The sequence below is a fragment of the Ranitomeya imitator genome, chromosome 5, assembly GCF_032444005.1.
Source record: "Ranitomeya imitator isolate aRanImi1 chromosome 5, aRanImi1.pri, whole genome shotgun sequence".
Lineage (NCBI taxonomy): Eukaryota > Metazoa > Chordata > Amphibia > Anura > Dendrobatidae > Ranitomeya > Ranitomeya imitator.
Window position 1 is genome coordinate 363,155,961 of NC_091286.1, and position 24,418 is coordinate 363,180,378.

The 24,418-nt window shown below is 42.1% G+C and overlaps 1 protein-coding gene across 33 annotated transcripts in view; it reads right to left on the bottom strand.

Moving 5' to 3' along the window:
- The window catches only part of RIMS1 (regulating synaptic membrane exocytosis 1), a 540,636-nt gene that overhangs the window by 221,907 nt on the left and 294,311 nt on the right, over positions 1–24,418 (bottom strand). For 19 of the 33 annotated variants that reach the window (XM_069726596.1, XM_069726589.1, XM_069726603.1 and 16 more), the window contains 3 exons: positions 18,349–18,502; positions 10,553–10,678; positions 9,442–9,504 (listed from right to left, as the gene is read on the bottom strand). In XM_069726596.1, the coding sequence (XP_069582697.1) occupies positions 9,442–9,504; positions 10,553–10,678; positions 18,349–18,502 (343 nt within the window). Of the gene's footprint in view, positions 1–1,066; positions 1,145–9,441; positions 9,505–10,552; positions 10,679–18,348; positions 18,503–24,418 lie in introns of all 33 variants that reach the window. The other 14 variants (XM_069726604.1, XM_069726577.1, XM_069726594.1 and 11 more) reach the window with 1 other exon arrangement.

Consider the following 24,418-nt stretch of genomic DNA (forward strand, 5'->3'; position numbering starts at 1 on the left):
CTTCATGTACTATACCTGTAGAATCTAGAGTTTAATACCATTCTTAGATTTTCAGTACAATTTACAGTAGATTCCTCAAATGTCCCACATTATTATTTGCAATTTTGAAAATATCAATGGGATATTTTCATCTCAGACATGAATGGCGTCTCTAAGGAACATCCCTCAAATATTAGTGAAGAGCGAATATACTTGTTACTCGAAATTTCCTGAGCACGCTTGGGTGTCCTCCGAGTATTTTTTAGCGCTCAGAGATTTAGTTTTTATTGCCGCAGCTGAATGATTTACAGCTACTAATGTATAAGCTGTATATTGATGTTCAAAGGCAGTCATAACCTTTAGATATATACAGAACCGATTGAATGAAGAGACTAATAACCTGAGTTTAAAAGGCTGTTGTGATACTATAAAACCAGTACCTGGTACCAGTTGTTGAAAATACAAATTGTGATAAAAAAAATTCATAAATCGAATACACAGAAAAATATTCATTAATGTAGAAAAAGTTTGGTAAGGAATCTATTAAATCTGTTACCGATGTGCACACTGATAAGTGTAATGATTGGAACTGGACGTGGTCAACCATACGTTGACCTTACATACACATATCACAACGTTTCTTACATTGATTTACACTGAGTGCTTATTTAAGGAGAATAAACTTGATGCTTTGCTTCTTAGACACCAACATTAAATTTAACAAGAACAGGGCTCTTCAACCCAACAAAACAGCTCAACTGGCCATTGAGCAGAACAGAGCAGGTATAATAAGCAACATGTCATAACCTTCGTACATTTATTGGAATTTAGAAATCAACCTTCCCTTTTGAGATTATAACAGTTGAAGAGCCCTGTTCTAGCAGACAGGAATACAAAACCAGGAGTTGGTACAGTACATAGCAGACAATAGAGAGCATGTAACGCTACACGGACAAGGCAAACTAAGAAAGAAGCAAACACAGTAGTTGCCCCAGGACAGAGAAATATCAACAGTTGTTTTCCATAGAAAAACATAATGACTGAAACATGGACGACAGAACTGTTAACTCCACAACACAATTCTTACCTGTACAGTCTCCAATTAGAACCAAACTCTAGCAAAGGCATCTTGGGTGGCAAAGTTTTACTGTGCCTAACAGTATTTCTGGTGTATTGCAAAACCCAGGAGGACACAAAGAAAGAATGCAATAGTACTTCAGCAAAGCAGGAGAAGTAGTCAGAAATATAATAGTTGTACAGCCATTACTGTGCTCCTCTAATGGGCTGGCTGTACGCACAGAGCATGGCGAGGCGTAGAGGCTGCAGTGTCTGATACCTGATGGACATCCATCATATAATCGGTCTTAGTGATGTCAGACTGTTCTTATATAAGATAACACAATATATATATATTACTGCACAAGCCTGACCCTTTATGGTATACGTGCTGAAAATCTTTATAGAATGCACTGAAGGGCTCGTCCAGGGTTGGACAAACGACTGCGATCACTCTCTGCTACTGAAGATACCGATTCGTGCCAGCAGTATGCACGCCATCATTCCTCGGTACTCCTTGTACAAACGGCGGTCACGTAACTGCATTTAGGTGATGTGCATGCTTGCGGTTATGTGCAGACTAAACGCTTTTGGCTTCTTCAACTAAACTCTTTTGGCCTCTCTGACTAAACACATATGGCTTCTTCGACTAAACGCATTTGACTTCTCTGACTGATCGCTTTGACATCTCCGACTAAACGCGTTTGGCCTCTGACTAAATGTGTTTGGCCTCTCCGACTAAATGTGGTTGGCTTCTCCGACTAAATGTGTTTGGCCTCTCCAACTAAACGTGTTTAGCCTCTCCTACTAAATGTGTTTGGCCTCTCCGACTAAATGCATTTGGCTTCTCCGACTAAATGTGTTTGGCCTCTCTGACTAAATGGGTTTGGCCTCTCCAACTTAACGCTTTTGGCATCTCCGACTAAATGTGTTTGGCCTCTCCAACTAAATATGTTTGGCCTCTCCGACTAAATGCATTTGGCTTCTTCGACTAAATGCGTTTGGCCTCTGCGACTAAATGTGTTTGGCCTCTCCGACTAAATGTGTTTGGCCTCTCCGACTAAACGCGTTTGGCCTCTCCGACTTAATGCATTTGGCTTCTCCGACTAAATATGTTTGGCATCTTCGACTAAATGTGTTTGGCATCTTCGACTAAACGCGTTTGGCCTCTCCGACTAAATGCATTTGGCTTCTCCAACTAAATGTGTTTGGCCTCTCTGACTAAATGTGTTTGGCCTCTCCAACTTAACGCTTTTGGCATCTCTGACTAAATGTGTTTGGCCTCTCCAACTAAATATGTTTGGCCTCTCCGACTAAATGCGTTTGGCCTCTCCGACTAAATGTATTTGGTCTCTCCGACTAAACGCGTTTGGCCTCTCCGACTTAATGCATTTGGCTTCTCCGACTAAATATGTTTGGCATCTTCGACTAAATGTGTTTGGCATCTTCGACTAAACGCGTTCGGCCTCTCCGACTAAACGCGTTTGGCCTCTCCGACTAAAAGCGTTTGGCCTCTGACTAAATGTGTTTGGCCTCTCCGACTAAATGTGGTTGGCTTCTCCGACTAAATGTGTTTGGCCTCTCCAACTAAACGTGTTTGGCCTCTCCTACTAAATGTGTTTGGCCTCTCCGACTAAATGCATTTGGCTTCTCCGACTAAATGTGTTTGGCCTCTCTGACTAAATGGGTTTGGCCTCTCCAACTTAACGCTTTTGGCATCTCCGACTAAATGTGTTTGGCCTCTCCAACTAAATATGTTTGGCCTCTCCGACTAAATGCATTTGGCTTCTTCGACTAAATGCGTTTGGCCTCTGCGACTAAATGTGTTTGGCCTCTCCGACTAAATGTGTTTGGCCTCTCCGACTAAACGCGTTTGGCCTCTCCGACTTAATGCATTTGGCTTCTCCGACTAAATATGTTTGGCATCTTCGACTAAATGTGTTTGGCATCTTCGACTAAACGCGTTTGGCCTCTCCGACTAAATGCATTTGGCTTCTCCAACTAAATGTGTTTGGCCTCTCTGACTAAATGTGTTTGGCCTCTCCAACTTAACGCTTTTGGCATCTCTGACTAAATGTGTTTGGCCTCTCCAACTAAATATGTTTGGCCTCTCCGACTAAATGCGTTTGGCCTCTCTGACTAAATGCGTTTGGCCTCTCCGACTAAATGTATTTGGTCTCTCCGACTAAACGCATTTGGCCTCTCCGACTTAATGCATTTGGCTTCTCCGACTAAATATGTTTGGCATCTTCGACTAAATGTGTTTGGCATCTTCGACTAAACGCGTTCGGCCTCTCCGACTAAACGCGTTTGGCCTCTCCGACTAAAAGCGTTTGGCCTCTCCGACTAAATGCGTTTGGCTTCTCTGATTAAATGCATTTGGCTTCTCTGATTAAACGCGTTTGGCTTCTCCGATTAAACGCGTTTGGCTTCTCCGACTAAATGTTTTTGGCCTCTCCAACTAAACGCGTTTGGCCTCTCTGAATAAATGCGTTTGGCTTCTCTGATAAAACGCGTTTGGCTTTTCCGACTAAATGCTTTTGGCTTTTCTGACTAAACACGTTTGGCATCTCTAACTAAACATGTTTGGCTCCTCTCAATGAAAGAGAATAAAGAGGAGCTGATTAAGGCTAGTTGGTACATAACCGCTAGCATGCAAATCATATATATATTCATGTAACCGATTTCTTGCACCGGGAAATCGTGACATTTTGCACATGACCTCGATTTGGGATGATGCATAGACAGAGTGACTGCAGACTTTTGTCCTAAACCTGGACAACCCCTTTAAAGAGGACCGGTGACTATTTTTTACATGCTCTAAATGCTGCTGTTCTCCTGAATCTGTTGTTATTTTTCTTTGTTCCTGTGCACTCCATACCTACAATATGGTCACATGGAGAAGAACAGCAGCATTTATGACAAATGACATGTCCTCATTTCACAATACAAGCTGCAGACATTTTTAACTAGGTCTCTTTGACCTGATGAGGCTGATGTACTTCTTTTAAAATGACTTAATTATAGTTATTTTCATGAACATCACAACCCCTTGGGTGACAAGACTACATTTACATACAGGGTGCAAAAAGGAAATGGAATGCCACGTCTCTGTAACCAACAGCAGAAGACTCAAGAGAACAGCAGCATTTACACCAGACAAAAAAGTGACATATTAATGGCAAGTGACAGGATCTTTAATTTGTGAAAATTTGCAGCTGTTCTTAACACTTTTCATTTCCTTACATGTCATTGCCTTGGTGACTGACCACCACTGCTGCATAGCTTGTACGCACTGCACTGACGTTGCTCTGGATTATGATGCAACAGCACACTACAGAGATCTCGGCCAGGTTCAAAACTGTGTTTACAAGCTCATTAAAAAAAAACTTGTAAGCACTCTGCTGTCTAGTACTGGTGGTCGGTTTCCAAGGCAACAAGATGTAAACAAAAAAAGTGTTAATATCTTAAAAATGGCTTAAAATTGTAGCTAGCAGTAAATTGCTTAATTATTTGCAATCACTATCCTACGTTACCCATTTATGAAGATTTGAATAATCGCTTTTTTGAAAAAATACAATTTACCGTATAACTCAGTCTACAAATATGTATTTCTAGCCTACCCATATGAGAAGCAGCACAAGTAACAGTGTTGCGATGGAACAAATAATAATAAAGTGATTATATCCCTCCTCTATCTTGGTGGAAATTCATAGATGTGATTTTTTAACAATACTAAGTAATTAAACAACGTTGTTATGCAAATGGAATGGGATGTAAATGATTCCATTACAACAATGATCAAAGGTTGGCCCGGGATAGTACGGCTACTTATAGTAGTTGATGATTACTTATTACATTGGGTAAGACTTTAAGTCATTGACTTCATGAAAACTTCTAAAATGTGTCTGAGATCAGTCCATCAGACTTCCACAAATTAGATAAAGTGGCCCACCCCTTTAATTATATAAAGATAGCACTTTGTTATCTGGCATCTGGGACAGCAATAAGTTGGTAGTTCAGAGGCATAGCAGCTTTGGACACTGCTGATTGGGATGCAGCCTTTACATGGCTAAGTGTGATAATTTGTTTGTGAATATCACCAAAACCTCTAGAAATGTTGGCCAACCCTACATTTTTTAACCCTCTAATCCTTTCCCACACTAATAACACACAGATAGGGCAGGATCTGTCCCAAATCAATACAGATCAAACAGTATGAAATACCATTGGTTCTAAATTACACTGAGTACCAGCAGCTAAACATACCCATAAGGCTGCTTTCACACATCAGGTTTATGCTGTTAGGCACAATCCGGCGAAATTTAAAAAAAAACAGATCCGGCAAAAATTGCCGCCGGATCCTTTTTTTTCTCATAGACTTGTATTATTGACGGATTGCGATGGATGGCCTCACGTTTCATCCGTTTTTTGCCGGATCCGTCGCTGTCCATTTTTTCGCTGGACACAAAAAAAGGACATAGTAACGTTTTTTGCGTCCGGCGAAAAAACAGGCAGCGAAGGTTCCGTTGCCATCCGTAGTTTGCTACAATGAAACCCTACGGCGCCAGATCTGTCAAATGACGGAATCCGGAGACGGATTCCGTTTTTTTTTAACTGAGCATGCTCCAATTTCTTTGGAATCCAATTAGCTGGATCAGTTAGTCGGATCCGTCGGAAAAACAGATCTATCGCATCAGTTTTTCACAATCTGCGACGGATCCATTTTTTTCAACATTCGACGGATTGTGCCAGACAGCAAAAAAGTGATGTGTGAAAGTAGCCTAAACCTTCAATAGATGTCAGCCAAAAGCCTGTTCATCTGACAGCTATTCCTCCTTACACCCACTTATACACCATGTTCCAAATTATTATGCAAATGATATTTTTCTCGGATTTTCCTAAATGGTCATTGCAAATGACAGTCAGTCTAATAATAGTCATCACCCGTTAGATTATACATAGAATTTTATTGAAGAAACCTCCCAATGATAAAAGTATAATCTCCAAAATAAATAAGAACTCAAAATGCACTGCTCCAAATTATTAGGCACAGTGGAATTTCTAAACATTTGATATGTTTTAAAGAAATGAAAATGCTCATTTGTGGAATTTGCAGCATTAGGAGGTCACATTCATTGAACAAAAAAGCTATTTAACTCCAAAACATCTTAACAGGCCAAGTTACATGTTAATATAGGAACCCTTCTTTGATATCACCTTCACAATTCTTGCATCCATTGAACTTGTGAGTTTTTGGAGAGTTTCTGCTTGTATCTCTTTGCATGAAGTCAGAATAGCCTCCCAGAGCTGCGATGTGAACTGCCTCCCACCCTCATAGATCTTTTGCTTGATGATACTCCAAAGGTTCTCTATAGGGTTGAGGTCAGGGGAAGATGGTGGCCACACCATGAGTTTATCCCCTTTTATGCCCATAGCAGCCAATGACTCAGAGGTATTCTTTGCAGTATGAGATGGGGCATTGTCATGCATGAAGATGATTTTGCTCCTGAAGGCACGTTTCTGCTTTTTACACCATGGAAGAAAATTGTCAGTCAGAAACCCTACATACCTTGCAGAGGTCATTTTCACACCTTCAGGAACCTTAAAGGGCCTCCCAGCTGTTTCCCCATGATTCCAGCCCAAAACATGTCTCCTCCACCTCCTTAATGACGTTGCAGCCTTGTTGGGACATGGTGGCCATCCACCAACCATCCACTACTCCATCCATCTGGACCATCCAGGGTTGCTCGACACTCATCAGTAAACAAGACTGTTTGAAAATTAGTCTTCATGTATGTCTCGGCCCATTGCTACCATTTCTGCTTGTGAACACTGTTTAGGGGTGGCCGAATAGTAGGTTTATGAACCAAAGCAAGCCTTTGAAGGATCCTACACCTTGAGGTTCGAGGGACTCCAGAGGCACCAGCAGCTTCAAATATCTATTTGCTGGTTTGTAATGGCTTTTTAGCAGCTGCTCTCTTAATCCGATGAACTTGCCTGGCAAAAACCTTCCTCATTATGCCTTTATCAGCACGAACACGTCTGTGCTCAGAATCAGCCACAAATCTCTTCACATTATTTATCACTCTTAGGTTTTCGGGAAATATCTAATGTTTTCATCCCTTGACCAAGGCATTGCACTATTTAATGCTTTTCGGCAGCAGATAGATTGTTTTTCTTTCTCATGTTACTTGAAACCTGTGGCCTGCTTAATAATGTGGAACATCATTTTTAAGTAGTTTTCTTTTAATTAGAATCACCTAGAAAACTAATCATCACACGTTTAAGATTGATTTCAGTGATCCATTGAGCTCTGAGACACAATACCATCCATGAGTTTATTTGAAAAACAAAATAATTAAATCTTTATGACACTTAAATCCAATTTGCATAATAATTTGGAACACGGTGTACATGCATGTTCAGACCTGCATAGCAAGCATGTGTTTTGTTGGAGGAGAGTGGAGTAAATTGCTGCCAGACATCTCTCATTATATTGTATAAGAACCAAGGATTAAGCATGTTGAAGACCAACATACCCGATCATACTTGTCCCCTAACATCCTCTATTGGTGGAGATCCTTAAAATTGTATTAGATTAGGTAATGCTCTGAGTTTTACGGATCTCATTTTCTGATTAATTTAGCTCATTGGGTCCATATGCTGTCTGATAAAAAATCGTCTGCATGACTGCAGCCCAATGTTACAAAAAAATGTAATCCCAGTGTTTACCAATGTATATGTGAGCAATGTGTTCCACAAGCCTCAGAATCACCCCGTCTACATTCTGTCAAGTCTTGTACAATAAAACACAACACAATAACTTTGTTATAGAAACAACCACGTGTATCGTTATGTAAAATGGAAATCATAGGGCTGATAGAATTAATCAATCAGTCTTAATGATGGACGAGCAGGAGTAAGATGTGCGTAATTCATTAAGAGGCACATGCCACATGGCAAATCTTACAAGGGTCATGAGCCAGAGACTGGAGAACAATTCAATCAACATTTACGCCACAATAATGGCGTAAAATTTCATTAATTAGATAGGCAAAGCTGGCCAGGACAGGCGTGAAAATGTGCAAAATTCCAATTTGTGCAAACATTTTGTAACTTTTTAAGGTTTTTATAGAAGAATCAACTTTATGCTATAATTCTGACTAATTCTACATTAACACCTTAATGAATCGGGCCTTTATATGTTACGGTTTCAGATGCAGTATACCAATGTATGTATATTATTAATTAGGTGGTTGATCAGGTTTCCCTACCATATTGCTACACAGATCAATAAAATTGAGGGCTTTCTGTACGTTACCTTATTCAGGTCTATTTGTTCTAATGATTGGAGAATGGACCTCCATAAACAGTAAATTATGTGACACACTTTCTTTAACGATATTTTACAACCTTTATTCTTGAAAAACTCCTTTAATTTCTATAATCGGAATAATCACTTACATTTAATTCCTCTACTTCGTCCTTTTGGCTGGTGCCAATCAGTTTAATGTTAATATTGGTAGCAAATCTATTACTAAAAATCTACATTTTAGATCATGGCAAATGCAGTCAGATTATTAGTAGTTTTTCAATCACTTAACATGAGTCAGGTGAGTTAAAGGGAACCTGTCACCTGAATTTGGCGGGACCGGTTTTCGGTCATATGGGCGGAGTTTTCGGGTGTTTAATTCACCCTTTCCTTACCCGCTGGCTTCATGCTGGCCGCAATATTGGATTGAAGTTCATTCTCTGTCCTCCATAGTACAGGCCTGCACAAGGCAATCTTGCCTTGCGCAGGCCTGTACTACGGAGGACATAGAATGAACTTCAATCCAATATTACGGCCAGCATGCAGCCAGTGGGTAAGGAAAGGGTGAATCAAACACCCGAAAACTCCGCCCATATGACCGAAAACCGGTCCCGCCAAATTCAGGTGACAGGTTCCCTTTAAAAGGAACCTGCGGTGGCATGAGTCAGAGACTGACACCCCCATTACAAGCGTGTACGTGCTACTCTGAAATATACTTTCCGCAGACAAGGTGAAAGCGCAAAGGGGAATAAGGTAAACTACTCCAAGAGCCACGTTCCTACTGGCCTCTCCCGGTCCACTCAGATTGACTTCGTAGGTATCTCCCAATTTGTCTACCTGCGCAGGCAGGAAGAAGCCATGAGGAACAGTTAACACAGAGGGGCTCACAGTCAGTCTTACAGAAGCCTTTAATGTTGACTTATGGTTCTGCCATGGACTCATCATTTCGGCCACATTATCAAATACAATATTTGAATGAAAATCTCAATTGCTTTCTTATGGTATGCTCATCTATTATACAACTCATATATAATTTTTAGATCAAATGGTCAATTCACATAATTGAAGAAATGCCTAAGAACGTATGGTACCTGATAGTATGTAGGCACTCAGCACTTCGTCCACGTTTTGCCCTGGGCAACATAAGAAGTTCACTGGAAAAAAAGAAAAGATCAAGTAATACACATTACTTTATTGAGCATAAAAGTTATTTCAGAATTTACATCTTGTAAACTATTCTATTAATTCGACTGAATTAAGATAATCAAAACCTTCTAAAGACTGGAAAATCACTTAGAAGGGACCTTTCACAGTTTTTTTCATGTTGAAATAAAGACCTGATGTTATTGTGGCTGCTGATCAAAATTAAAAAAAAAAGACAACAACAAGTTTTATTTTTTTTAGTTTTGCATCCCTGTTGTGGAGATATTAGCAATCGTAGTGTTTGGCACCAAATAGGCTAACTTTTGTTTAGTGAGTGCTATCAGATAATTTTCACTGGTGGGTGTGTACTTCCTCACCTTGTATGAGGCTGACCAATCATAAGCAGGTAGGAGCAACACACAGTGGAAAAAGATCACACCTCCACAACAGCTTTGAACAGACTACTTACTGTATTAGATCTAAAGATACAGCCTGATTTCCAGGTCTAACCTACTGCATGAGTCAGTGTGAAGGAGTAACAGCTAGTTTGGACTTAAAAAAATGGATTGTTTAGGTGCCAAATACTTTTATTGCTAATATGCTAATATTTTTGCAATGAAGAGAGACATTTGTTTAAAGTTTATTCAGCTCAGCAGCCTCTACTACATCCTGTATTCAGTTCAACATGAAAAATTTGGTGAAAGGTCCTTTAATAATGAAAAAATATATACATGGAAAAATGGAGTCATGAGAACTGTTATGTAATGTGTACTCCAAAATTCACGAGGTCTATGATTTGTGTGACACTAATAGCGCAAAATATCTTTTCTATTGAGCACATAGAGATTTTTCTTTGGATTTTTTATAGATTTATACTTGCACTACGGCCCCTATTATGAAGATGGTTGAGTGATAAGCCCATCCTTCATAGTACTGATGCAATCACTAGGACACTGTCACTACACAGCCACAGTACACTTTACTAGAGACCAAGTACATGTGACGCATTGGAAAGGACCTCAATTAAGGCTATCCTTTAATTTAATCACATCAACTTACTTTTCTTGATCTGACAAATACTGACTGTCCGAGTTCCTGGACCTATGAATAACTGGACTGCGGGAGGCATCATGGTGTCTTGTTGGAGAGCGCGATCGTCTCATTTGATGAATTTCATCTAGGCTCCTGTGTTGTTGCACAAAAAGACAAACCAATAATGTCTATTATAAAATCATTAAATATACATTGACAGTACTGTATAATAATCGACATCAAAGAGGACATGAATAGATAGTGTTTTGTGCAAACACTTTGCTGTATGTTAGCATTGGATACATTTTTTTATTCTCAGTAACAAACGCTATAATAAAATCTTTAGCCATTTATGTTTCAATTTGTTACCTTTTCAAGATCTCAGTTTGCTATCATTTGAGTAAATCTTACAATCATATTTCTTCAATTTTGACAAATGGGATTTATGTCAGTGCAAAAACAATTTTTAAGAAGTATTCCAAAATGAGAGTCTCAATCCGAGTCCTGCCTAGTAAAATGGGTACATGTAAATGGCAAATGAATGCAAAGGTGACCACATGTGTTTGGCTTCAAGGAAAGACATGCTCGGTTAACTCCCATAGAGGTGATTGATGGATGGGACCGGGGCAGAGTAGCTTCATTTTGGAGAAAGTTTCAGTATACCCCTTTATATAAATGCAGTTCTCTAAAGACTTTTAGGGCCTACTAGCACTTCAATTTTACTAACAGACTGACAATAAGACTAGTTTAGACTAGACTAGTTTAGTACGGTAATTCTCTTTGGACAGTTATATGAGGCTGAATGTAAACCTGATCTGTTTCTATATCGAGCATCCATCCGATGTGACAGTAATGTGTGGTTATTTTCTAATTTTATGGTATACATAAAACCAGTTCATACACATGCACAACTCATCCACGAGCCCTTCATCTGCCATACAATATGCAGGAGCCAGACCTACATACTTGCATTGCTGATGGGCTCCTCAGCTACTTTCCAGGCCATTTTTATCAAACAGATATGGTAGCAAGAACAAAGATTTTGCAATTCTGTTGCTGGTAGTAGACGGGCAGATCGGGCAACGAGCGTTTCTAGCAAAGTTTGTTCCCAACTATCAAGAGGCATAAACAGGCCAGCAACTACCCCAAGTATTTGCGCAAAACGTAAATTCATTGGGTGCTATGGTTTGTTGATCGTGGCAGCACATCGGTCTGTGTAACGAGTGATGTGCTACCAAGAAAATGATATTCTATATGCACAGAAAGCTCAAGTTATCCTGGTCAGCCTATCTAAAAAAGCCATTACACCACCAAATAGAAAGCATATAGCTGATGAGCGGTCATCTAATGGCCTTGGTCGACATTTCTAAACCCAGCATAACTTTTCTCATTATCATCTTATTTCTTCGCACCCTGTTATATTCTGCCCATAATGAGGACACAAAATGAAAAATAAAATAAAGAAAAAAGGATTAAGCCTTCCTGTTAGGCTACTTTCACACTAGCTTCGTACGACGCACGTCACAATGCGTAGTTTTGGTCAAAAAACGCATCCTGCAAAGTTGGCTGCAGGATGCGTTTTTTCCCCATAGACTAACATTATCGACGCATTGCAACGCATTGCCACACGTCACAACCATCGTGCGACGGTTGCGTCGTTTTGTGGCAGACCGTCGGAACAAAAAAATGTTACATGTAATGTTTTTTTGTGTGTCGTGTCCGCCATTTCCGACCGCACATGCGTGGCCGGAACTCCGCCCCCTCCTCCCCGCAACTCACAATGGGGCAGCGGATGCGTTGTAATAATGCATCCGCTGCCCCGTTTGGGCTGCGTTGTCACAGGATGCGTCGGTTCATCGACACTATTCTGAAAGTAGCCTTAGTCTGCAAGGCTTTCTGCATGGAACAAAGAATCAAATAGAACTCTGCAGATTAAGATGAGGGTTCTGTCCTAATCCGGCCATGTGTAGTGGCTTTCCATAATTTACATGTATTTGTGATGCTGGCATACATGTATGTACTTCTACTCTGGTGTGTACCTGCACTCATGTACCTGCACTCATGTACCTGCACTCATATATACTGAATTGCTATAGAAATTACAGCCATTTTGTATTAAACAACCACTCCAAAACAGAACTTTAAGATGAAATCACATCTTCTCAAATGTTAAATGCTAATGTTAAATTCAGTAACATAATACATACTAATGTTAAATACAGCAGTTGGGTAGATGAAAGAGTTTTCCAGGCTTAAGACCTTAATGACTTATCCTTAGGCCTGACACCCCCATCAGTCAGGTGCTTTTTTCCAGCAAGCGACTAAAAAGCAGAGAGCGCAGCCGGCACAGCCCAGCTATGCTATATGTAGTGGTTGGTCACGGGTACTGCAGCTCAGCTCCTACTGAAGTAAATCTCCTTGCCTGTCTTGAAAGCTATCATGACAAGCTGGGAGTTGAAGTTTTCTAAGGCCACGTTCACACGTTCAGTATTTGTTCAGTATTTTACATAAGTATTTGTAAGCCAAAACAAGGAACGGGTGAAAAATACAGAAGTGGTGATGTTTTTCTATTATATGTTCCATCCCCTGATGACGCCGCTAGCGCGGTGAAACATGTTGGGGGAACGCTGGTGCTAAAATTTGTTGTCCTATTCTGCCAATATGTATTAGCATACCAGGTGCTTTACACTTTATAAATATAAATTAGCCAGAACACTGCATGAAATAACTGCAGACTTTTGAGACAGATTAGGGACAAAACATTTTATACCCTTTGTATATATTTTATTTTAATTAATAGAAATAAAAGTTAAATTTTATGGTGTTCTAGTGAGGGTTTACTTGGGGTTCTCCCCAATTTGGAAATTATATATTTATATATTCCTCCAAAGACCATCATACTTCCTCTACTATTTTTGCTATATTGTTTCTATTATACTTTTCTCTGATTGTTCCACTCCTGGTTTTGGCTTATAAATACTCCTGTAAAATACTGACCAAATACTGAACGTGTGAACGTGGCCTTAAGCTCACATTTATTTCACCCTAAGTTTTAAATGCAAAATTGTCATTTAAATACCAACACTTAAAACAATTGGATACATATGTTTCGAGACACCACTGAAAGCCACGATAAAATAAGATTCTACGAAATGTAATTACTGACATCATAGTATTTAGTGGATTTATAAAAGGGAACCTGTCAGGATGATTTTACAAATGAATCTAGTTGTATGGTTGTAGTTATGATATGCCAGCGTTGCTAAATCAAGCTTTAAAGCCACATGCTAATTAGCCTGATAGTGTATTGGTGTGTGTCAGTGCACTTACCATACACCGACACCCCCCATCTCACTTCCAAGGTAATTGGCATATGACTTCTAAGCTTGATTTATTAGAGCCGGCATATCAGAATAATACAAGACAGTTATTGTTGTACTAGGACCTATATAACATGTTTATTTTGTAAAATCATCCTGACAGGTTCTTTTTAACTAGAGTGGTAGGTAACTTTAAAGATTTATTCCCAGAATAAGACAACCCTTATCCATACAATAGGGTATAACTTATTTATCGCTGTAGGTCAGACCTGCAGCAGTCCTGCTGTATTCATACTTCACTGGCAGTCCCGTAGACAATACAGTAGCATGTAAAAGTTTGGGCACCCCTGGTCAAAATTACTGTCATTGTGAACAGTTAAGCAAGGAAGGAAGATTAAAGGGAACCTGTCACCCCAAAATTCGAGTATGAGGTGCGGCCATCGGCATCAGTGGCTTATCTACAGAATTCTGTAATGCTGTAGATAAGCCCCTGATGTAACCTGAAAAATAAGAAAAACAAATTAGATTATACTCACCCAGGGGCGGTCCTGGTTCGGTTTGGGTCCGATGGGTGTCGCGGTCCGGGTCCGGCGCCTCCCATCTTCATGCGATGATGTCCTCTTCTTTTCTTCCTGCTGCGGCTCTGGCGCAGGCGTACTTTGTCTGTCTTGTTGAGGGCAGAGCAGAGTACTGCAGGGCGCAGGTTCCGGGAAAGGTCAGAGAGGCCCAGCACCTGCGCACTGCAGTACTTTGCTCTGCCCTCAACAGGGCAGACAAAGTACGCCTGCGCAGGAGCCGCAGCAGGAAGAAAAGAAGAGGACATCATCGCAAGAAGATTGGAGGCACCGGACCCGGACCATGACACCCATCGGACCCGAACTGGGACCGCCCCTGGGTGAGTATAATCTAACTAATTTTTCTTATCTTTCAGGGTACATCGGGGGCTTATCTACAGCATTCCAGAATGCTGTAGATAAGCCCCTGATGGTGGTGGCCGCAGCTCATTCTAGAATTTTGGGGTGACAGGTTCCCTTTAAATTGTCTCTAAAAGGGCTAAAGGACTTCAGATTTTTTACAGCTGTGTTATGTTTGCATCAATAATTTGTTGAAATTTCATTGAATCCATTCTTCCCTGTACCCGTCAAATGTTCCCAGTGCCACTGGCTGCAACACAACTCCAAAGCATGATTGATCCATTCCTATGCTTAATGGTTGGTGAGATGTTCTTTTCTTGAAATTCTGTGCCCTTTAATCACCAGAAATACCTTTGATCATTGTGGCCAAAGAGTTCTATTTTAACCTCATCGGTCCACAGGACTTGTTTCCAAAATGCATGAGGCTTGGTTAGATGTTCCTTTGCATACTTCTGACAGTTAATTTTATGGTGAGGACACAGGAGAGGATTTCTTCTGATTATTTTTTTCCAATAAGGCCATATTTGTGAAGTTGTCTCTGAACAGTATAACAATACTAGCTATTGAACCCGTTCTATGCCCGGGTGGCGAGCATTTATATTGGTATATGGTCTCCATCCTGGTATGTGTTGCTTCCATCCTGCGCCCTAATCTTGTCATGTGCTGCTACCATCTTGTGCCCCCATCCTGTCATTTGCTGCTCCCATCCTGCGCCCCATCCTGTCATGTGCTGCTCCCATCCTGCGCCACCGTTCTGTAATTTTCTGCTCCCATCCATATGCCCCATACGCTGCTCCATAAAGGTTGATGGCCCCCATAAGATGCTCCATAGTATATGCCCCGTATGCTGCTCCATTATGGCTGATGGCCCCCATAAGATGCTCCATAGTATATGCCTCATATGCTGCTCCATTATGGTTGATGGCCCCCATAAGATGCTCCATAGTACATGCCTCATATGCTGCTCCATTATGGTTGATGGCCCCCATAAGATGCTCCATAGTATATGCCCGTATGCTGCTCCATTATGGTTGATGGCCCCCATAAGATGCTCGATAGTATATGCCCCGTATGCTGCTCCATTATGGTTGATGGCCCCCTTAAGATGCTCCATAGTATATGCCCCGTATGCTGCTCTATTATGGTTGATGGCCCCCATAAGATGCTCCATAGTATATGCCCCGTATACTGCTCCATAAATGTTGTTGGCCCCCATAAGATGCTCCATTGTATTGTATGCCCCTATACTGCTCCATAAATGTTGATGGCCCCCATAAGATGCACCATTGTATTGTATGCCCCGTATACTGCTCCATAAATGTTGATGGCCCCCATAAGATGCTCCATAGTATTATATGCCCCTTATGCTGCTGCGATATATAAAAAAAAAAATAACATACTCACCTATCGTCGCTGGGCGCCGAGTGCTGGGGGGCCTGAGCAGGTGGGGACACCGGCGCGCTGTGCGGGTGCCGGAGTCGCCGCTAGCTCAGGCCCCCGACACTTGCTATATTCACCTGGCCCTGATCCAGAGCTGCGTGCTGCTTCTTCCGGGTCCTCTGGCTGTGACTGTTCAGTCAGAGGGCGGCGTGTATTAAGCGCGTCATCGCGCCTTCTGAACTGTGAACGTCACAGGCCGAGGACCCGAAAGACGGAGCGGCGGGCAGCGCTGGATCAGGGCCAGGTGAATATAGCTCATACTCACCCTCCTGGCATGTCCCTGCTTCTCGTTGGAGATCGCGGTGTGCATTCAGTGCTTATGCATACCGCGATCTCCTGGGAGCGTCACTCTGTGGGGTCCAGACTGCGCCGGCACTTGCGCAGTGTATAAAAGCTTCGGACAGAGTGAAGCTCCTAGCGTTATATTATAGATACCACAACTCCAGAGTCTGCTAAATTTTTCTGAAGGTCTTTTGCAGTCAAGCGGGGGTTCTGATTTGCCTCTCTAGCAATCATACGGGCAGCCATCACTGAAATTTTGCTTGGTCTTCCAGACTATCTTGACCTTCACTTTTCCTGTTAACTGCCATTTCTTAATTAAATTTTAAACGTAGGAAAGGGAAACTTGAAATCTTTTTGATTTCTTCTTATAGCCTTCTAATGCGTTGTGTGCTTCCACCATTTTCATTATCAGAGTGCTAAGCAGCTGCTTAGAAGAACCTATGGTTATAGTTTTTTTTTGCACAAGGCTTGAGGAGGCTGGGTTTTTATAAAGTTGGGAAATTTGCATCACCTGGCCTTTCCTAAAGATGATAGTGAACAACCCATAACCCTAACAGGTTAATTAAGGTCTGAAACTTGGTCAAAGTTATCTGAGCACACAAATCTACAAGGTAGTCCAAACTTTTGCATTGGCCCATTTTCCTTCATAAATTTTTGAAATGTAAAAAATGACATTTTTTTTTGCCTACAATACAAAGGAAATGTGTCATCTTTGACTGTAGCCCTTTTAGAGAATATTTCATTTTCAACTTGCTTCAAGAAGTTATCGATTACTTGGACAACTCTTTTTAATTCCCTACACTTGGTCCCAATAAAATAAAAAACTTATACTAACGTGTCGTTCCCACAGTGCTGGCGCTCGCTCTCCCTGTGTCTCACATGTGTTTGTATGACACGTAAACTTGGCGCCCAATCAGCACTGGTGTCACTGTCCTTGCCTTTGGACAAATTGAACATGAAGAGGAAAAACGTGCTGCAGACGGTTTCTGACTTCCTCTTCATGTTCAATTTGTCCGAAGGCAGAGACAGTGATGCCAGCGCTGATTGAGATTGAGCACCGGGGTCACGTGTCATACAACCGCACTAGAGCCCCAGGACCTCGAGTGCCGATACCGCGGGAATGGTGCCGGCACGGGAGGAGAGTAGTGGCTTTTTTATTTTATCAGGGCCAAGTGTGGGGCATGAGAATGGGTTGTCCTAGTAGTGGACAACCCCTTTAACTGGTCAAAATAATAGTCATTTTGACCTGGGGTACCCAAACCTTTACATGCCACTGTAAATGGAGTGAGAAATGAGCACTCTGGGACTCTGCAAAGCCTTGTTCTCAGAATTGCTAGGGTTCCCAGTGGTCGTGCCTGAGTGGTAAGTAATTTATCTTCTATTCTGTTGATGGGAGATAAAATAAATTTGTCACCAGGTTTTTGCTAACTAATTTGTTGGGTAGCATAATGTAGAGACACAGACCCTGATTCCAGTGATGTGTCACTTCCTGGGCTGCTTGCTGTAGTTTTGATGACATCACTGTATTATCAGCAGGAGGTTATCACTAGAGGACTAGCAAACCTGCATACGTGTAGGCCTTCATATTCATAAGCTCTATATAACCACATCCCCACTGATTGTCAGCTTTCTGCCTATGCACAGTATACACAGAAAGCTGCCAATCAGTGGTGCTGGTGGAGTTTTGCAGAGTTCAGAATTTAGAGAACTGGTAAATATGCAGCAGATAAAACTATGATTTTATCAAAATGAAAGTAAGCAGCCATGTAAGTGATGGACTTAATATCTTGGACCCTACATCATGCGGGTTTTCAGATTACCTATTCAGTTTAAACAAGCATTGCAAAAGGTATATGACAAAACAAACCTCTGTAATGGCACATTTGGTAAGCGTGAGCGGGTCCTGCCCTGATCATCAACACGGTGAGGAGAAACGGAACGGGAACGGTGATGGGTTACTCTTTGCTGTTCCGGCACTGTTAATGTTGTAGATCGGCTTTGTCTAGTATTAGACCTTGAGCCTAGCAATACAAAAAGTTTCAGCACATGGAAAATTAGATTGAACTGATAGCTTGTTTAATAAGACCTGGCAGAACTTTAAACTTCATCTTAGTTTATCCTTTAAACAGGATTAACAGTGAAGAAGTGCAAAATAGAATCAAATGAAACCACATCATTAGGTTGTATGTCTACATCTTAATCATCATAGAAGAATGGATTCAAAATAACGGATGTAAGGTCACAATTAACACACATCCATTTAGTATTTCACATGCAAAAACATTTAGAAAAACACATAAAATTAAATACGAATAAGCCTTTACCAGATGTCTATATTAATGAAGCAAATCAGTAAGTAATATAAGTAAAAAGAATTGTTTCATAACTAAAAAAAGGTGTAGCGGAAACCCCATGGGGCCTGGTCTAAAGGTTGAGCAGACATCCTATCTCGTCCCATGCAAATTGCCTCATCGGAGAGGAAGATGACTAGTACTCTAGTGTCATCTATAAGAAGTAGCGATCCTAAAAGTCAACATCAACTCTTTAACGAGCCTTGTTACATGACTAAACGCCAAACCAGAAGTTCAATTTGCAAACATTGTGTTTCAGGGTACTGCCTCTAATCAGTGCACAGTGTGAGAGCTGGTTTGGCTGGGTGAGAGGCGTCTGACCGGGATCCACGCGTAAAATGTTCAGTTTCTCTGATTTTTCTCTTTATAGGTATATTTTTGAGTAAAATGTAAATTTTTCTTATATTCTATAAACTTCTGACATGTCTTCAAATATCCAAGCAATAAATTTTGTATTTTTTTGCTGACAAAAAAAAATGTTCAACATTTAAAAAAAAAACAGTGCTTTCAGACCTCAAATAATGCAAAGAAAATAAGTTCATAATAATTTAGAAGCAACAATACTAATGTTTTATCTCAGGAAGAGTTCAGAAATCAATATTTTGTGGAATAATTATTTTTAGTCACAGCTTTCATGTGTCTTGGCATGCTTTCTACCAGTCTTTCACACTGCTTCTGGCGCAAAAATGTAAGCAGTTCTTCTTTGTTTGATGGCTTGTGACTATCCATCAACGTCTTGATTATATTCCAGAGGTTTTCATTGGGTTCAGGTCTGGAGATTGGGCTGCCCATGACAGGGGTTTGATGTGGTGGTCTCTTACTTTTTGCCAGAGCTGTAAATGTGTGCATACATTATAAATGTAAACCCCTAAACTAATCTAGACATTAGAAGGCCCCAAAAATGTATGTACACACCCAAAAAATCTAAATCACTAAGTGACAAAATGTATCAACACCTAAAACCAGTACTCAAAATAAATCCAGACTATGTAAATCCCAGATCAGACCCCCCAATAAAATCAGACCCTAGATTAGACCATGTAATAGACTTAGACTCCACACTAGAACACTGAAAAATAATTAGGGCTGCATAAAAATTCCGACCCCAAATAACACTAGAAAAATGATTCCAGGCACCAGAAAACAAAATTAATTCAGACTTTGAAATTATTGGTAACCCCAGGCAAGGTCCTAAAATAAATCCAGTCCCACAGGCCAGACCACAAAATCAGTGCAGACCTCAGCCAGATGTCTCCATTCATCTCCTGCAGCTCGCTCCCATGTGGGGTCATAGTAAACTGCCGGCACCTCACGGGGCGCTGGTGGTATTTATCAGTGCCTAGAATTGATCAAAACCCAACCTGAAAGCAAGGAGGGTGTTTCTGTCATAATGAGGGCTTGTGTGGTCTCACCTAATGGAAATTACACAGGTCCCAGTTACAACAGTAATCCGGTGTACAGACGTGATGAAGGACCCCTTGTTTCAAGGCTCAGATAAGACTGATGTAACCCATGTAGCTTCCTGAATGATGACTATTGTTCATTTTTAGGTATCCAAGCTTATAGAGGTTGTCCATGTCCTCTCTCCAGCGTCATCACAGTACATTACCGATGAGCATGCCCTTTGTACAAAGCTGTACGGGAATTTTATCAAGCATCGTCAGCTAACATTTTAGATGGTAAGTCAGTATGGTAAATGGTATTGTAAGCAATGTACCAAATCTGCACAACCCCGGTAGCAGAAATAACAAACTTACTGTAGCCTCTGTGACAGAACATCACTTAATTCAGATATGGGCTCATGCAAGTCTTAATGGGTTATTCATATAGGAAAAGTCTATCTCTCTAGGTGGGGCAATGGAAATAGCTAAGAACAGCAGAGATAAGTGGTTTCCAAATTTCCCATAAAAATTAATGGGAGCTATGGTAACTGCTGGGAAAGCCCGTGCTTTGTTGTTTCCTTAAGGGAGTTATGAAGACAACAACGCTACTTTCAGCTGCCTTGGAAGCCCTGTGACCAATGGTCAGCACCTTGGTAGTGTTATTCCAAGATTATTTTTCTGGTTAACCAATAAAGGTATCACTACAAGAATACTTTTGTGTTTTGGGGGCAAAAAATGATTTACAGTACATCGATTTTTGTGGCTAACAAGATACCACAATATAATTTTTTATAGTACATCAATGTTAGTCATAAAAAGCCAAGATAGCAATTACTCTTGAAATGACCTTCTCATGCTTTCTACCAAAATTAATTTACATTAAAGTATATAATTGTAATGTATGTGTGACATTTAATAGGAGTAGGTGTGATGTCTTAATTATCTACACAATGAAATGTTTCTGTTTGTAAATGCTGACTTAGAGTTACCTAGCAGAAGGTATACACAAATTACATATGTGTACAGAGTCTAAAAGGATCCATTAAAGAAGACCTTGGCAAACTGCGTCCTTCGGGCCACATCTGGCTGTTCAGCCCACGGACCAAGACAGCCAAGGGGCTACAAACAGTGGCCCTAGCCCACAGGCCGCACCATCCACTGTCACAGCTATCTGCATCCTTGGGATACAGGCAGCGGTGAATGCATTGGTATAGGAGGGGCAGCCGGCTCCTTTTTCCACCAATCTGCGTGAGACACAGCTAAGGCAATGACATCATTTTATTGCATCAGATGTGCACTGCAGAGAGTCAGATCATCGGAGAGCGCAGAGGCAGAACGGGAGCGAGGTGAGTATATGGTGGTTTTTTTCAAGTGTATGGGATGTTTCGTTGGACATGGGGAGGCTATGGAGGTCGCATGCTGGACATGGCAAGGCTATGGGGTCTGATGCTAGATGAGAGGAGGCTACGTGGTTCTCACACTGAACACGGGGAGGATGTGTGGGTCTCATGCTGGATCAGGAGAGGCTATGGGAGTCTCATGCTGGACATGGGGAGGGTGTGTGGGTCTAATGCTGATCATGGGGAGGCTATGTGGGTCTCCTGCTCATCACAGGGAGGCTATATTGGTCTCCTGCTTATCATGGGGAGGCTATGTTGGTCTCCTGCTCATCACGGGGAGGCTATATTGGTCTCCTGCTTATCATGGGGAGGCTATGTTGGTCTCCTGCTGATCATGGGGAGGCTATGTGGGTCTCATGCTGATCATGGGGAGGCTATGTGGGTCTCATGCTCATCATGGGGAGGCTAAGTGGGTCTCATGCTGATCATGAGGAGGCTTAATGGGTCTCATGCTCATCATGGGGAGGCAATGTGGGTCTGAAGATGAAAATGGGGAAACTATGTGGGTCTCATGCTGATCATGGGGAGGCTATGTGGGGTCTCTTATGATATATAGGAGGCTATGTGGGGTCTAATGCTGATCATGGTGAGGCTATGTGGGTCTCATGCTCATCATGGGGAGGCTATGTGGGTCTGAAGATGAAAATGGGGAAACTATGTGGGTCTCATGCTGATCATGGGGAGGCTATGTGGGGTCTCTTATGATATATAGGAGGCTATGTGGGGTCTAATGCTGATCATGGGGAGGCTATGTGGGTCTCATGCTGATCATGGGGAGGCTATGTGGGGTCTAATGCTGATCATGGGGAGGCTATGTGGGTCTCATGCTGATCATGGGGAGGCTATGTGGGTCTCATGCTGATCATGGGGAGGCTATGTGGGGTCTAATGCTGATCATGGGGAGGCTATGTGGGTCTCATGCTGATCATGGGGAGGCTATGTGGGTCTCATGCTGATCATGGGGAGGCTATGTGGGTCTCATGCTCATCATGGGGAGGCTATGTGGGTCTCATGCTGATCATGGGGAGGCTATGTGGGTCTCATGCTCATCATGGGGAGGCTAAGTGGGTCTCATGCTGATCATGAGGAGGCTTAATGGGTCTCATGCTCATCATGGGGAGGCTATGTGGGTCTGAAGATGAAAATGGGGAAACTGTGGGTCTCATGTTGATCATGGGTAGGCTATGTGGGGTCTCTTATGATATATAGGGGGCTGTGTGGGGTTTCTTACTAATGAGCACAGAAAGAGGAATACTGCTTCTCCTGCCAAAATCAGAATGAGGCAAGTGGAACAACGTACAGCAGTCTCTCTCTGTCACATACCACAGCAGGACAGCAGGCAAAGTAAGCATCGGTGCTATGTTTTCTGCTATTTCGTTGTACTGTCTATATATTTATTTCGTTGTACTGTTTATATATTTTTCAGCAGTCCAGTATTACAATGTCTTTGTTTGTTTGTGCATATACGAGTGGATCTGTGTGAGTGTATGTGTGTCTGTGTGTACTCTGGAACTATACAAACAGAAAATACAAGAATATAAAAGGCATAAAAAGATGGGTCTGCTGACAACATTTACCTCGAATGCAGGGCCGGACTGGCCATCGGGCAGTTCTGGCAAATGCCAGAAGGGCCGATGGCAGTAGTGGGCCGCTCGAGTGTGCCGCTGTCGGCACACTCCCCCCGCTGTCGGCACACTCCCGGCCCCGCATTCAACTATACCGGCGTCATAGACGCCGGTACAGTTGAATGCAATGATGGGGAGAGAGCGTCTGCTGTTGCTCCCTCTCCCATCATTCCCCGCTCTGTCTGCCGCTTATACGGCGGGTGCGCGATGACGTCATATCATCGCGCACCTGCTGTGTGACCGAGCGGGCAGACTGCAGCTGCTGAGACCGGAGCAAGGAGCAGCGCGGGGCAAGAGGAAAGGTAAGTAGAGTCAATGTTTTTTTTTTTATTATTACATGGCATGGCTGCATTACATTCTATGGGGCTGGGCAGCGCTGCATTATATTGTATGACGGCTGTGCTGCATTACATTCTATGGGGGCTGGCTGCATTACATTCTATGGGGCTGTGCTGCATTACATTCTATGGGAACTGGCTGCATTACATTCTATGGGGACTGGCTGCATTACATTCTATAGGGGCTGGCTGCATTACATTCTATGGGGGCTGGCTTGATTACATTCTATGGGGACTGGCTGCATTACATTCTATGGGGCTGCCTGCATTATATTCTATGGGGCTGGCTGCATTATATTCTATGGGGACTGGCTGCATTACATTCTATGGGGGCTGGCTGCATTACGTTCTATGGGGGCTGGCTGCATTACATTCTATGGGGACTGGCTACATTACATTCTATGGGGCTGTGCTGCATTACATTCTATGGGGCTGGCTGCATTACATTCTATGGGGCCTGTGCTGCATTACATTCTATGGGGGCTGGCTGCATTACATTCTATGGGGCTGGGCTGTATTACATTCTATGGGGCTGGGCTGCATTACATTCTATGGGGCTGGCTGCATTACATTCTATGGGGACTGGCTGCATTACATTCTATGGGGGCTGGCTGCATTACATTCTATGGGGCTGGCTGCATTACATTCTATGGGGACTGGCTACATTACATTCTATGGGGCTGTGCTGCATTACATTCTATGGGGGCTGTGCTGCATTACATTCTATGGGGCTGTGCTGCATTACATTCTATAGGGGCTGGCTGCATTACATTCTATGGGGGCTGGCTGCATTACATTCTATGGGGCTGGCTGCATTACATTCTATGGGGCTGGCTGCATT